This window comes from Gossypium raimondii, chromosome 8 (assembly GCF_025698545.1).
Source record: "Gossypium raimondii isolate GPD5lz chromosome 8, ASM2569854v1, whole genome shotgun sequence".
NCBI classification, from domain to species: Eukaryota; Viridiplantae; Streptophyta; class Magnoliopsida; order Malvales; family Malvaceae; genus Gossypium; species Gossypium raimondii.
Genome location: NC_068572.1, coordinates 37,623,227 through 37,639,753, shown reverse-complemented (window position 1 = coordinate 37,639,753; position 16,527 = coordinate 37,623,227). Strand labels below are relative to the sequence as shown.

The following is a 16,527-nucleotide window of genomic DNA, read 5'->3' as shown; positions in this document are numbered from 1 at the left end:
ATAATTAGGCTAGGATAACTACATTAATTAACTTGATTCATTTTCATCATGCTTAACAATGTTTGGAAAACATTCCATGGCAACTCAATCTTTCATGAGTTTGGAAACCAAATTAAGTCCTTTTGAATTTTTCTACTTAGTGAAACATGTATTTTACTGATCATATTAAACTAAGGGATTCTTAGTATTTATGTGAAGTAACAGGGATGGGTTAGGTTTGAAACAGTTTAATCACATAAACCTAAAAACTATGCAAGATAATAGAGCTTGTTAAAGTTATTATGAACCTTCAGTTTAGTCGGGTTAGGATCTAAATTAAGCATGCACTTTTTAATTAGTGTCAACTAGCCATCATCTGGTTAAGATCACTTAGCTAATTCTAATGCATCCAATCACATATGAATGATACATACTTGAATTTAATTGAAAACATGATCGAATGAGGCATAAACAGTTTAAACATGAATCAAACAAATGTCATTGAATTGATGCAATTAACCTAGCTAAAGCGATTTAAGCTACCATTATTGATGTCAAGATCGCAAAACACACTGCAAACATAATTAATTTAAAACAAGTAAGAGAAGAATAAACTCTATTTCAATTCGGCAGTCTCATGGACTCTGATTGAAGTTGTTTTCCTCCACTCCTCCTGTTGCACTTTTGCTAATGGCTCCTCAAGGTGGTCGATCAAGAGTTGATCTCTTCAAGGCTTTTGCTAACTAAAAAACTAAGGGAGAAATGGAATGATAGGCGTGGTGGATGAAGAGAGCAAGAGAGTGAATGAAGAATGTTGTGAAAATAAGGGATGAAGAGATGAGTAAGTGCTGATTAAGGGATGAGTATTTATACTTGAAGTAGGTGGGAGAGTTTACTAAAAATAGCAGTAGCAATCCCTTGGATTTCTCCCTCCTATGGTCGACCATGATATGTGGAAGAGAATGTGGTTTGGTTGTTTGATTCAAGCATGATTTCAAGCTTGAATCATGTAAGAGGTGGATGGTTTCTCAAGCAACTCTTGTGTGTTGATTTCCAATGTTCTTCCCAAGTGTGAGAGGACCTTCAAATAATTCTCCCAAAATTGATTTTTCAGCTGCCCAATTGTGGTTGTCGAATTGGGCCTCTCTTCTTTTGAACTAGACGGTTAATGACCCAACTAGCTTGTACACTTGACCAACATGTATCATATTTTTTATTGGGTCAATGTGGCATCTTAATGACCCATTAAGCTTGGTCTTACCATCCAACACATGAGAATAATAGCTCATGTCCATGCAACATTATAATAAACTTAACTCTATGGTCCCGCTGCATAAGTAAATTTAACATATTAATAAATAACATGAAATATTTTAATTTTATACACAAAATCATATAAAAGGCACAAATTAGCATACTTTATAAATTCATGCCCATTATTAACTTTTAAGAAAAATTCACTTAATTAATTAACAAATACTCAAGATTAATATTCTTTTAAGTAAAAAGATGGTAAAAATTACTAGAAAAATCCTATATAATTTTGAGTTTATACGTGCGGAGGGAAATATTTGAGAAGTTAGAAGAAGTTAGGATGTGGGAAATGGGGTTTTAGTATACCGTCATACAGTGTTACTGGGTGCAAACCATGATGTGCAAAGCTCCGAGCCTTGCAGAGGGGACACTACGGTGTTCGAGCATCAAGGTATAGAATTGGTGAAATGGAGGTATGGGCGGATGAATAGGGAAATAGAATCTTGTTAAGATACCACCATACGGTGTTGCTAAGTGCAAATCGTGTTGCACAAAGCTCTGGGCCTTGCGGGAGGACACTTTGGTGTTCAAGCATCAAGGTAAAAATGTGAAAAGGAATAAGATTGACTGGTCCTTTGGAGCGGCACCATAACGATTGTATTTAAATTCCATAGAGCAACACTCCAACGATTGCCAACAGGCCCTATAGAGCAACATCGTGACGACGATAAGGTCCTTCGGGGCAACACCTTAAAAAGGTTTAAGGTGTAAGACCATAGCTCGACTATGGCCACCAATGGAGTCCGCCAGGACATTAGACATGGGCAATAATGTGTAAGACCTTGGCTCGGCCATGGCAACATAGATAGTCCAAAGGGACAGTAAACACAGGTAGTCCACCGAGATAATAAACATGGGGTAGTTTGTCAGGACATAAACATGGATTACACTTAAGAAGTCTGCAGAAGAGACCCTAAGGTTTAAATTAAAGTTTGCGGTGTGACTGGTGTGATAAGTCACAAGAACGAATAAGCTATGTGCATTTGAGAAATATAGACTATCAAGATAAAAAGGAATTTGCCAAAGGATGAGTAGAACCAAGTAAGTGTCTCAACCTAGTTAGGATAAAAAGGAGAAGGACACTTCTTAGGAAAAGAGGTAAATGTAGTTTTCATCAAAACGACTCCGCTAGGGAAGTCGTAGATCTTACACTATTTAAGCAATTATGGAAGAAACTATAATAAGGTACAGTCCTAATTTATAAGTCGGCAAAGAGTTAGCCGAAAGATTGTGTAGGCCAATAAGAGCCTTTGTAGGAGGAAATGCATGCATAAGGCTGGATGACCAATATAGTCAACTAAAGAATAGTGGAAAATAGGAGTCTTTCATGACCTTGAAAATAGTAAAGATCTTGTTGTTCTACCAAAGGTATGAATCGCATGTCTAATGAAGCCTCTTTAAGGTATATACTGAAAGAAATAGTGTTGTAGGAATTGCGTCATGGGCACTAGTACTCCAAGGGAAGGAGGATACTCAAGAGAGATCGCATTTCGGTTAAAGAACTGCAGTTATGGCAAGTACTTGGGTAGACGTCAAGCATCACCAGCTAAAAGCGATGATCACGAATATTGAAACTGTGGAATAACGGTAAATGGGGTAAACCATATGATAGAACACAAAATTAACCAGTTTAGGATCTAGGTCCACTAATGAACAACTCAGATTGACTAAGGCACTGGTCTTGCCAACTGAGTTCACAAATGCTCTTATGAAATTCAATGAGTTAAATTCTAAGTTAAGAACCTTAATTTCCTAAGATACATGCAACTTTACACATAGTATATGCATATCTCACTAAGTTCTCTTAAACTTATAAAATTTATGCTTGAATGCAGTTAGATAAAGACTCAGAAATCAAGATGAAGGACCAAGCCAGACTCTGCCAAAGCGAAAAGTTGGGTGTGGTAGTTGTACCATATATGTAGAGGGGCATCCTTGGAGGTCACGCCTTAGAGTTTAAGTTGGTCACATAATGTGTTCGAAACTTATTTGAAATCTGTAATTTATTATGGGAAATTAGAATTGTAAGCTCTTGATTTTAGTCCAACACGAGTTTTAATTTAAGTGTTTAAGCGTGTAGTGTAATCAGAATAAAAAAAACCTACTAAGTGAGTTGGATTATTGTATCATTCAACACCTGAACCTGACAATCAAGTCGGGTATAGGGTGTTACAACTCACCTCAATTTCATATTCCATCATCAATCCATAATATCATACAAATTTCACATAATTCATTTCAATGTCACATTCTATTATCAATCTATAGGATCATACAAATTTCACATGATTCATTTCAATGTCGTATTCTATTATCAATCTATAAGATCATACTAATTTCACATAATTCATTTTAATGTTATATCAAATTGGTTTATCTAATCCATTTCTTTACATTTTCTAGTTTCCAAATTAAAATTATAATGTTTCGCCCAATGGAAACCTAGTAAAACGAACTCGGGTACACGGGTGAAATACACCACACCAAATAGCTCATAAGAGCTTAAATTACACCACACCATGGCATCAAAGTGCAAAGCTCATAGGCATCAAATGTATAAACATTTTCAAATACATCCCTTTACCATACCAAAGTCTCCGTAGGGACATATAACACTTGATGATTTGCAACGAATGTTGGATCTCGATATAACCTCTAATAATCTTTGTGTAATCACATATCTCATACAAGCACGCATATGACCCTATTGGCATGCCAATCGTATCCTAACCTTTTACCATAATGACACGAGGATCAATTATACATATATTCATTATGATTCCATGTAAGCAATCATTTTCACATGTTTATACCCTTTAATTTTCCATATAATCATACCCTATAATCATTCATATTTTATATTCATACCCTGTATCATTTCATATCAGTCAACAATCTTAATTCATTTCAATTCAATACAAGTTCATTTCATTTTCTACCCATGTATGCCAACATAATTAATATTCAAGCCATGTCCAAGCATTGTTATAATGAAATAAACACAAGCACACACATTTAACATAAAGAAGGGTAGTAAGTTCCATATGAACTTACCTTTTCAAAATATAAACCGGGTAGATCCTTCAGGGACTAATTTGTATTTTTCCCTTATTAACTCCACTTTGATCCAAGTTTTGATCTATATAAACATTTTATTTACCAAATCAATACAAAAAATTATTACACAATATCATGAGATGAATAATCCTAAATAAATCCATTTTTTGATTTCCCACATATTTTACATTTTATTCAATTTAGTTCCTAAACTCGGGATAGGCATAACTTTTGATTCCTAGCTTCGGATTAAAATTTAATTCACTTACTTTCATTAGGGACCCTGTGCTTTCTATTTCTAGCATAATCTCATGACAAGTTTTATATTTATTCAATTTGATCCCTAATGTTACAAAGTTAACAAAGAAGCTAGATTAACTTTACAATTTAGTCATTTTCATAATCTAAGCTTAAAATATATCAATTTCTCATCAATTTATCAACAATGAAAACTACCCAAAACTTCATAATTTTATTAAATTGGTACATGGGCTAGCTAAATCAAGCTTTCATGACCCCAAATATATAAAAATTACATGAAAAGGGACTTAATTACCTTGAATTTTTGCTTGGCCAAATGCTTTAAAAGCTTGGAAGGTTTTCTTTGGTTACAATACTAGTGAACGGTGAAGGAGGAGAAAGATGATGCATTTTTTCCACTATCTTATGTTTTTATACCTTGATTGTTCACTAATTAACATAGTTTAATTAAGTTAATCATGCCTTAATTACTATAATTATCTCTTAATCATATACATAGTGGAAAATGTCATCATCCTCCACTAATTCCTATTGGAAAATGGTTTAATTACCATTTTGGATATTTATTTAATTACTATTTAGGTCCCCAAGCCTTTTGTCAATTAAAATTCAAGAGCGATTGGAATTTTACAATTTAGTCCTTAAGCCTTATTAACTATTTAATTAACAAATTTACTCAATCATTCTTCAATATATTTTTGTATTAACTCCATAATTATTCATATTTTATATTTATGAACTTAGTTTATGGAAATAAGGTTTCAAATCGCATTTTTGGTACCATTGAAAATTGAGTCGTTAAAATAAACTTACAATAACATCGTAAGATTTAGTGTAATTGATAAACTTTTTAGTCAATGAGTGTCTAGTAATAAGAAAATAAAAATACAATATGGTGAAAATTACTTATTAAACCATTTAAAAAGCTTGATGGGCTTCAAATTAACTTAACATGTTGACGACCACTTTGATAAGCTCCCAAAGCAAACTCCCCTTGATATTAGACGTCATGCTAGAACTTACATCCTCTAACTGATTGAAGTTGTGTTGATGCAAGAAAAGTATGGAAACATAATTAACACAATATTTCTCCAATTGCTAGATAATTCTAAAACTGGTGCAAAACATTGTTTAAATGTGAAAGAGGCAATGGGAGATCTCAATACAACATATTCCACAAGAGGAAAATTAAGCTGCGAATTATGTAGGGATAGCAATGAAGCAAGGCGTAGGCGAACTTTGCTAAATCCATCACCGCTCCACAATTGGCACGTTCCGTTCCACCACCCACCCTGCTCCACTGTGGATGTATAATCTTGAAAACCACTACCATCTCCATGGATATACATCCGTTCCTACCCCACCCCACTCCACTTCAATTTAAATTTTACTACTTATCTTTAATATTTTCAATTTTTTTAAAGTCAAGTAAATATTTAAACATAAATCTTCAAAAAAATTTATTTAAACATAAAATATATGGATTTTTCATATTACGTTATTTCATTTTTATCTTTTTAATAGTTTATATATAAAAGATAAAATAATAATTTCATATAGCGGAGCAGGTCGAGGTGGGACAAGCAATTACCATAACCACTCCATACCCACTATCCAAAAGAAAGAATCCACTCCACTTTTCAAAAGAAAATATCTGATCCATTCGAAGCGGATTGGTTCGGAATCCATCGGGCGATTCAGATTTTGTCATTCCTAAAATTATGTAATGAAATGAACTTCAAGCATGGCATATAAACGAGTACTCTATGAGACACCAATCCTTATGGCTTGAAGATTCCTTGTGGATGATGTCTCATGAAATAACAAATGAATTCATGTGTTTCTTTAGGATACTACTAGTAAGCCTACTCTTTTCACACACAAAAATTAAGGTAATACAACTTGCAAAATCTAATATAATAGGAAAATACTAAGAAAATTTCAACCAACAATTATAATCTATACTAAGTCCTTGATTGAGTTGGTGATACATGTGTAGATGGCATGAAATTTATTAAATTAAATTCACCAAATATATTATTTTTCAAGTTTGGAACATCAACAAACTTGCAACATTTTTTTGGATAAGATCTAGGCATTTCTTAGTTGACACTACACCAAAACAGGCTTTTAGAGGCATTTTTAGCGGCGTTTGGACAATAAATGCCGCCTAAAATCGAGCATTAGCGGCGCTTTTTGAAAAATGCCGCTAAAAATAGAACATTAGTGGCGTTTTCCAAGAAGCGCCGCAAAAAACCTAAGCCCCACGACACCGTTTTCTGAGCTTTCGGGGCTTTAGCGGCGTTTTTTGAAAAGCGCCACTAATGCTCGGGGTTTTAGCGGCGTTTTTTAAGAAGCGCCGCTAATGCTCAGGGCTTTAGCGGCGTTTTCCAATAAGCACCGCTAATGCTCTATATTTGGCGGCGTTTTTTAAAAAGCGCCACAAAAACCATCTTTTCTATCTATTTACTATTTAATTGGTTTATTTATATTAATTAAAATTTAATTTATTTTTAATTGAATATTTAAAATCTTTAGAAAAAAATAATGACACGTAGAAATAATTTGAAATAAAAAATATAGAAAAATATTTGTTAAAATGAAAAAATTAAAATACTATTATTTAAAATAATTTTAAAGTTTTTGGGTGCATTCTTGATTGTTTTTAATCTATATACTAAATAATTTCTTATATAATCGTAAAAGAGATAGTATCAATTTTAAAATATTGAATTAATTATCACTATAGTTTAGGGTTTTGGGTTTAGGGTATATAGTTTAGAGTTTAAGGTTTAGGTGTTACCATTTTAAGGCTTATGGATTATGGGTTTAGAGATTATGATTTATAGTTTAAGGGTTAGGAGTTAGAGGTTAAGTGTTAGGGGTTTAGGGTTTATTATTTATGTTTTAGAGTTTAAGGTTTAGAGAATAGGGTTAGGGTTTAGGGTTTAGATTAATTAGTATTTTTAATTTATATATTAAGTAATTTCTTATATAATTGTAAAAGAAATAATATTAATTTTAATATATTAAAATTATGATTATAGTTAAATTATTTAAGAGATAATAGATAAAGTTTATATATATTAAATGGTTTAGGATTTAAAGTTTACTTGAGATTGGTTAAATGCTGAAATTTTATACAATCAATTAATGCTTTTATATTTAAAAATATTTAATCTAAACTATTTGATATATTTAAATATTAGATTTAAAAATTTTGATAAATAAATAAATAAAGTAACATATTAATATGAATAGGCAACTATCTATTTTAGATAGGACCAAATTATAACAAATAAAATGAAATACAAAACTAAAATCATTCCACGTCGAACATCTAGCAAAATAATAGTTATATTTTAGTTAGAAAAAATATCTCTAATAAAATGGAGATTAGATCGAAAAGAATAATTTAAAATCTTGATTAACGACTCAATCTTTAATAGAAATTTGATATGTGAGAGATTGATTATTTATATTGGATACTTCTAAGTTAATAATTAATTACAATCATTTAATCATTTATTTTCTTATTAAAATATATGATATTTACTTTGAGAATACTTGGTTTTTATAAAATCTAATTTATAAGAAATAGTAATAATAAATATTTTATAAAATTACTTAATTAATAATTTTTAACAACAAAATAAAAAAATTTTAGCAAAGCAAAACGGTATCGTTTTATTTAAAATGAAATAATTTTTTGTGACGTTTTATGAAAAACGCTATAAAAGATAAGCAATAGCGGCGTTTTTATAAAAAACGGCAGAAAGATATTTTATTTTTAAAAAAATCAGGCGGTTTTATCGCAAATTTCCCCCCTGAAACCCCTAAAATTTTCCCCTAAAGAGAAATCGGTATCCTCAAAACACCTAATTCTTACTGAGCAACCCCTAAAATCATGCCTTCTTTGGGTTTTTTTTTCTTTGCTTTTTCCTCAGATTTCTCTCCCATTTCTTAAATTTCATCGCCTCCTTCTTCTTCTTCTTCTTCTTCTTCTTCTTCTTCTTTTTATATCTTTCTTTCCTTCTTGTTTATATATAGAGAGCTGAAGCCAGTTCTGGGTTTGCCTTAAACCACAATAAAAATGGCTTCTTCACTCTCTTTTCCATGCCCCAAGATCTTTTTTTTTTTTTGAAAACAAACCAGCAAACCCAAACTCACAAGGGTTTTTTGTCTCTTCCTCCAACTTCAAATTTCAACTCCAAATATTGCAGGCGTTTGAAGAGTTATCGCAGTGTGGAACCAAGGATGAAGGGTTTCTGTTGGATAAATTCTGTGATGCTTATTCTTTGGTTTTTATTCTTTTTAACTCCCTCGGTCTCGCCTTCAAATTCGCGGAGATGGAGTACGTCGCCAAGGTTTATTTGATTTCCCCCTCTCTATTTCGAACCAATCACTGAAACTTTAATTTATTAATTGATGATGGATGGATGGTTTAAATCAGGTAGGTAATCTTGTGGAAGCATCAAAGAGGTTTGCCACTTTAGAAAATATAGTTGATGTAGATATAGGTAATGGGACAGTGAAAAAACAGAAAAGCCCTTCGCGTGATCTGCGTCGTGTTAGACAGGGTCTTGACCTCGTACGAGCTTTATTTGAACAATTTTTGTCATCCAAGTACGTTATATGCCCTTCCATCTTTAACTCTTTATTTTTCTCTCGAGGGAATCCTGGTATTATCCTTGAATGTGAGCATCTCTAAGTGCTTGTTACCTCTTTTTGTTGTTGTTGTTGTAGGGATTACTCATTGAGAAACGCAGCTTCAACAGCTTATGCTCAAGTATTGCACCGTATCACACATGGGCGGTAAGGACTGTTGTTTCTGCTGGAATGCATACACTTCCATCAAGAGAACAACTTTTGCTGAAACTGTTTCTTAAAAAGGCAGAAAAGAATAAATTTAACTGATAATCTATAACTGAAATGAAACCCATCCTTTATTAACCTATATATATGATCTGAAGATTGAAAAATACATTTTAACTTATCATAGATGCTATGTTTTGATTTAGCATTCTTGTTTATCATGTAAAGAAATTGTCTGAAATTGTAATAGAAAAAATTGGAATTTCTTTTATTGTTGTCTATGTTTTACTTGTGAATTGTGATTGCAATGGTTTACCTTCCTTTGGTGTAAAATCTACTTGGCCAATTGGAATGTTCAATGATTTATTTAGCCCTTGTACTTAGCAATATTACTTCTTAATAAAGCATAGTAAAAAGAAGTTTGAAGACTTGGAATTTTATAGGAATTTATTATATAAGTTTTATTTAATTTCTAGGTTTTCTTAGGGTTACATGTGTTTTCTGTTTATCTCACGTTTTATGGTGTAGCTTATAAGTACTTCTATTATTTCTGATTTTTGGTAGCTTTGGATCAAGAAATTATTGAAATTTGGAGTTTTGAACTTGAAATTTCCTAACCCTTGTATCCTTTATAGTTGTTTGACTTCTTGTATCCTTTTAGAGGCGGAATAGATGTGCATACGAGTGAAAAAGGAAAACTTGTTCTTTTTGAGTTTACTAGATTAGACTAATATTTTCGAAAATGGGTACTGTAGGACAATCTCTTTAATTGGACCCCCACTTTTTAACTTACCCTCTTATTTATTTTTTTTATCTTTTTAATTGTTAACATGTAAAAGGAGTCTAAATTACCTGGGAACACTTTATGAAAATGGCTGTACATTGGTTATTTTAATCGTGTAATATTTCAATACTTGTTTATTGATAATTGTACTGTATGACTGCTAATTGTACTACAACACATCTATATGCCCATTTCTTACCTGTAATCATGTTGCATATGCGTTGGCTTTTTAAATCGTGAATCATGATTAATGAAAATGAGATGGATAGGTGATTTCCATCTATATGCCCATTTCTTACCTATAATCATGTTGCATATGCCCATTTCTTATTTAGTTTTCATCTTCCTGCTTTACCATTCACATACCGATGCTTCTGTCATTTTTGGTGAAGCTTTATATATACTTTCTATCCATTTGGATGGTGAAATTTACATTCTTTGGTGCTGATGCAGGCCCATGCATGAAGTTACATTTTCAACAGAAGACAAACCAAAACTTCTTAGTCAGTATATGCTAGGTTTGTTTGTCAAATAGAAGTGTATTATATCTTGAAAATTTTGCTTTAAGAAGTGTAGTATCTTGAATATATCCAGAGACTGCATGGTTAGGGTTTACATAGTAAGAAAAAAGGAAGGGAAAATGTGTTTGGAAATCATAAAAGTTAAACTGCTAACTGTGTTGACTATGGAAATCATAAAAGTTAAACTGCTAACTGTGTTGACTATGCACATTATACCAAATAGAACATTTTACAATCCTTTAGCTTCATAACTTCATTCATACTTTTAGCCCCATTTATTTATTTATTTATTGAAAATAATGTACATTATACCAAGCAAGCAAAATGTACATTTTTTTCTGAAATCTGTCATGTTTACATAATGTTCTTATGCCATTTCTTCAATACCTTCTTCTATAAAAAGGTAGTTGCTTGCTTCTACCTTCAGTTTTCCCATACTTTACTTTGCTTGTTCATGTAAGTCTTTGTAATTATCATTTTCTAAACTACTTTTTCGTTTCTAAATTATGATGCTCAGTTAGTGAATCTGGAGAGTGGCTATAATTATAGAGCTGTCAAAAGATGGACTTCACAAAGGAAGCTGGGTTACTGCCTATTGGACTGTGATAAAGTAAGTATATTTATCTTAACACTTTGAATCAATCATTTGTTTTGCATGATATATTTATTCTTCCTTGTATCGATTATTCCATTTTGCTCAGATATTTGTCCTTATACACAAAGACGTACATTGGTGTTTTGCAGTTATCAATAAGAAAGATCAGAAGTTCCAATATCTTGATTCACTAAAAGGAAGAGATCCTAATGTGCTGAGAGCACTGGTATGATCTTTTTTTTTCTCTTCAGATTTCATATTATTTCGATGCATTTAATTGATTGATCCAAAGGTCATTACGTAGTTTGAATGTTAGAAGATTTGGAATTTAATCACAGGTTTGATCGTGGCATGTTTATGTTAAAATATATCAACTTCTATAGCAGAGGCTTAAGTCTTTGTTTTGAGCAGGTAAGTCCATGGAACAATTTTTTATCCTTGTAGTTCATGTTTTATTTTGATTTTTCTATGATTAAACTCTAGTACTCAGGGCAGTAGTTGTTGGGATGTAAAATCTATTGTCTATCTGCCTAAATATATAACAAAAGGCAGAAGTACATATTGGAGATACTCCTACATGCACATTCATTCGTTTCAAACACGATATCTAGTTATTTGTCTTTGAAATGAGTTGGATTTTTCCGTGCTTATGTAGGAACACATGCCCTATGCCCTATTTTTGTTTAAGGACCGCCAAGGAAATTCTGAAACTGAAAGCTGATTGATCGGATGTGTATGCCGGCTTTCATCAACTACTTTCGAAGGCCTTACTAGGAATTGAAATGGTGTGCAAAGAGATTGCTTCTTCTGATCTGATTTTTCGATATAAATACTGGACAAAGTATGGATATTTCTTGTCAGTTGCATTTACTACTGTTAGTAAAATAGGATTCTCTTCTTAGGATCTTAGTTTCTTCACTTGTATTAGACTCAAAAATGGCTTGCATTGCATTGGTGTTGATTTTACCTAAATTTCGAGGTTTACAATTTTTAATTTTTATTATTATTTAAGCTTCATTTATTTGCCTTCTTTTATCATTTTCATAGAAAATTTAATTTAAGTAATATTTTTTTTATTTATCCTTAAAAAGTATATTTAAAGTTTAAATTTAAAAAATAAAACATAATATAATATTTATCATAAAAATAAATATTATTTGATTAAAATATTTTTTTTGCATGATATGTTTTTAGTGGCGTTTTTGCGAGAAGTGTCGCTAAAAGTTTGTTCTATAGCGGCGTTTGTGATAAAAAAGCGTTACTGAAGGTAATGGTCTTTAGCGACATTTCTGACAAAAGCGCCGCTAAAGGTCATAGCCTTTAGCTGCGTTTGTGGGAAAAGCGCTGCTAAAGGTCATGGTCTATATCGGCGTTTGTGGAAAAATGCCGCTAAAGGTCATGGTCTATAGCGGCATTTGTGGGAAAAGCGCCGCTAAAGGTCATGATCTTTAGCGGTGTTTGTGGGAAAAATGCCGTTAAAGGTCATGGTCTATAGCGGCATTTATTTCTAAAAACGCCGCAAAAGTTAGTGACGCGTTCAATAGCGGCGTTCGCTAAAAGCCTGTTTTGGAGTAGTGTGAGTTATCTTTTTATGGATCTAGAGTTGTCTCGTAGCTTTGCAATGCACTTTGAAAGCTCAAGTACGCAAGAAATTTTTAAATGAATTCATGGGTTTTTCAAGTTAAAGGCTTTGGATAAGTTTTTAAACATGATTGTAAGCCCAATCAAGTATTTTACCTATCATTTGGCATACATTTGTTTTTATTAATGCTACAATGGTAACTAGATTATGGTACATTCATAATGTGAAAGAAACACTTATGTAAAATATACATTTATAAAAGTTTATAAAAATATCAAATGATGCTCTGGTTGAAATGATTAAGTTAAAGCTTTAAAAATTTTGATGTTTCAAGTTCAAATCTTATAATAGTGATATTTAATATAAAATATAAAAATAAAAAAATTTATGTTAATAGTTAATACTTTATAAAAATAATGAGCTTTCAACCATTTCCAATTGAGTTGGTATCTAGTTGATGCATGACACTAACTTAATTAAGAATTTAAGTAAAAGTACAAATTAACCATGTGCTTCATTAGTATTAGTTGTATATTGATAATTTATCCTTAGATCTTATATTTTAGGGATCTAATTATTACAAAATTTAGAGTGTTTTAGATTATTTTAAGTTTTTTAGAGTCTCGACTGGCTTAGGCAGCCATGATTATTTGATTAAATAAAATTACTCTTTTCGAGTTTTCTTTTGTTCAAAAATTGTTTTTTGTCTCTTAGAAGCATCTTCCATGCAAGGTTGGAGCGAGCGGAAGTGATTCTAGGCCCTCCACTAAAATGAAAAATTGTCATTTAGGCCTTTTAATTTTTTTTTTAATTTTAAATTAGTAAAGGTAAAATTGCACTTTGGCCCCCTAAAATTATAAAAATTTAATTTAATGCTTTAAAAATTATAAAGATATAAACCCTAAAAAATTAAAATTTCATTCGACCCCCTAAAAAATTATTCTGGCTTCGCCCAGGGGCGAGGATTCTTTTAACTTCTATTTATCAATAGATCTTTCTTGGAGAGATCCATAATGTTGCTGTTGTTGGAAATCCATTTTCAAATGGTCCAAAAAATTAAATTATAAAAATTGAAAGGTATAATTGGTACACATGTAGCATTTCCCTAAAGTCTACAAAGAAGTAAAAACTTCGAAATCCAATTGAAATACTAAAATCTTAAATGAAATTCCTAAAACCAAATGTTAAAGTGATAGTGGGAAGTTACTCCCACAGAACCAGAATTAACAATCCTAAAAAGAAAGATTATTTGACAAATCCATTTTTAATTCTGTTAATTTGTAGTATTTAACTTTCAGCAGGTCGTTAATTCAGTTGAATTTCAGGTCGCATGTTAAGACATTAGAGTTTACATCATGTGCGGTAGCCAGCACCGCTCCAAGCCAAAAGTTTCTCCTTGTTGCTTATTTTTTTTGCGTAATTCTCTTGACTAATTGGTCAGTCGCCTTCCTAAGCATTATCCCATATGAGGATTATCTAATTATCTCTGACCCTTCAATCGTTCCGTTACTTCAACGAAAAGGTCAGACTCTCATTTGCAGACAATTTTTTCCTCAACTCATTAAAACCGTTTCTGCCATAAACGTTCTCGTTTGATAAACAGGCGCTTCAACATTTATTTGGTTTCGATTTTGGAACTACTTTGCCGTTTGGTTCTTTGAAGTTTAAGACAGCTTTGTCATCCGGAACTCTGTTTCTAGACTAGGATTTTTATCTTGTTGGCAGATTTAGTGGCCAAGAGAGATAAAGATAGTTGAATTGGTAGCTGGGGTTTATATTTCACATCACGTGAAAATTTGGTTTGTCACAACAAGTGTAACTGCTTCACTGATTGTTATAATTCAGCCTTTTATTTACCTCAAGAAAACAGAGAGAGAGAGAGAGACCGAGATCTATGTATCTGCTTCTGTGATGTCCTTGCTGCGTTTGTCACCATGAATCAATCGGGGCCAGCAGTTGAAGTCACGCAAGATAGAAATGGAATCCATCAGGTTGTGCTTAGGAATCCTCGAGGGGCATCAGCAAGGGTCAGCTTGTACGGAGGACAGGTCCTTTCATGGCGGACTGACCGAGGAGAAGAGTTGCTATTCGCAAGTACTAAGGTAACGTCAGTTCTAAAGTTGTAGATGATATATACAAGCCATAGTCAATGAACTTTTGGTTCCATGTACTGTAGGCAATCTTCAAGCCACCATACGCAGTGCGAGGAGGAATACCTATATGCTTCCCACAGGTATTTATGCTTCGATATTTCCATGCTTATACGCATGGAGTTGATATGCACCTGGTTGATGGGTTATGTTCCAATTTTGTTAGTTTGGTCAGCGAGGATCGCTGGAGCAACATGGGTTTGCCAGGAACAGGATTTGGATCATTGATGACAATCCACCACCATTGCATCCAAATGATCCAAGTGAGAAGGCCTATACTGACTTGCTGTTGAAGCCATCAGAAGACGATTTGAAGATTTGGCCAAACAGGTGATGTCGTAATCTGCCATGGATCCTTATAGCATTTATCAATTGAAATTTACTGGAAGATTAATGACGGAGTTGGTTTTTTTTTTTTTATCATTTCCAGTTTCGAGTTTCGTCTTCGGATATCTTTGACAGCAGATGGGAATCTAAGCTTGATGTCACGCATCAGGAATATCAATTACAAGCCTTTTAGTTTCTCAATTGCTTATCTCACATATTTCTCCATCTCTGATATCAGGTAAAGAATGTAGTGGTATATATGGCGAATTCTCTCAACATTACTGCACCGACAATTTCATCTTATGGTCAATAATGGATATCTTATCTTTTACTGATAAACAGTGAAGTTAGGGTAGAGGGATTGGAAACTCTTGACTATCTTGACAACCTATGCCAAAGGGAACGGTTCACAGAACAAGGAGATGCCTTGACATTCGAATCTGAGGTAAACCTTTCACTTTTTTAGAGCTGAAACAGGTAGTAGATGTTTAAGCCTTGATTGATTTGCAGGTGGACAGAGTTTATCTTGGCTCTAGAGATACCATTGCCATCTTCGATCATGAAAGAAAACGGACCTTTCTAATACAGAAACAAGGCCTTCCAGATGTTGGTAATTAAGCTCTTGTACTCTTCAATATTTCATAGCATAACACCAAGCCATTTGAAGATGAATTCACTGCAGATTCAAGTCGATCCACTTTATTTGTTTGTTCAGGGGTTTGGAATCCATGGGAAAAGAAATCGAAAACCATGGTTGATTTTGGGGATGAAGAATACAAGGAGATGCTTTGTGTCAATGGGGCAGCAGTTGAAAAACCAATCACCTTGAAACCAGGTGAGGAATGGACAGGCCGCTTGGAGCTCTCGGTTGTCCCTTCAAGTTGAACCACTGCTCATCATGTTTTAATCCCATATCATGCACCAGCTTCTAAAGAAATGACAGCAAATAATACAAATAAAGTCCCCCACGGCACATCTTTACACGTATCTGTCAATTGAATTCCTCTTCAATTATTTATACTGCAAATAATAATCACTGTACCCCAAGTATTGGGTCATGAAAATCTCTAGTCCTGCAAATGGAGATATGTTCTAGTGTTTCTCCGTAATAAAAATCAATTGCAAGCTAAGCTATTCCAATA

General features: G+C 32.8%; 2 protein-coding genes across 10 annotated transcripts; both read left to right on the top strand.

Annotated features, from left to right (window-relative positions):
- The first annotated feature begins 8,416 nt into the window (after positions 1–8,416).
- On the top strand, positions 8,417–12,347 carry LOC105793289 (ACD11 homolog protein-like). 9 transcript variants are annotated; one of them, XR_008198852.1, is made up of 7 exons: positions 8,423–8,965; positions 9,065–9,237; positions 9,358–10,728; positions 11,249–11,341; positions 11,476–11,552; positions 11,665–11,737; positions 11,982–12,347. XR_008198852.1 is itself a non-coding variant. In XM_052635249.1 (7 exons), exons 1-5 carry the CDS (start codon positions 8,961–8,963, stop codon positions 11,272–11,274), a joined length of 351 nt encoding a protein of 116 aa, XP_052491209.1. In that variant the 5' UTR covers positions 8,446–8,960; the 3' UTR covers positions 11,275–11,341; positions 11,476–11,552; positions 11,982–12,347. The 9 variants fall into 9 exon arrangements, 2 of the variants coding, with proteins under 2 accessions (XP_052491209.1, XP_052491210.1); XR_008198854.1 differs by having other exon boundaries at positions 8,442–8,965; positions 9,358–9,426; positions 11,433–11,552; XR_008198851.1 differs by having other exon boundaries at positions 8,442–8,965; positions 9,358–9,426; positions 10,664–11,341.
- A 1,950-nt stretch (positions 12,348–14,297) lies between these two features.
- Positions 14,298–16,527, top strand: LOC105791369 (putative glucose-6-phosphate 1-epimerase). The gene is made up of 7 exons (XM_012619415.2): positions 14,298–15,010; positions 15,085–15,141; positions 15,225–15,388; positions 15,489–15,623; positions 15,728–15,830; positions 15,896–15,995; positions 16,101–16,527. The coding sequence occupies exons 1-7, from the start codon at positions 14,843–14,845 to the stop codon at positions 16,268–16,270; spliced, it is 897 nt and encodes a 298-aa protein (XP_012474869.1). The 5' UTR covers positions 14,298–14,842; the 3' UTR covers positions 16,271–16,527.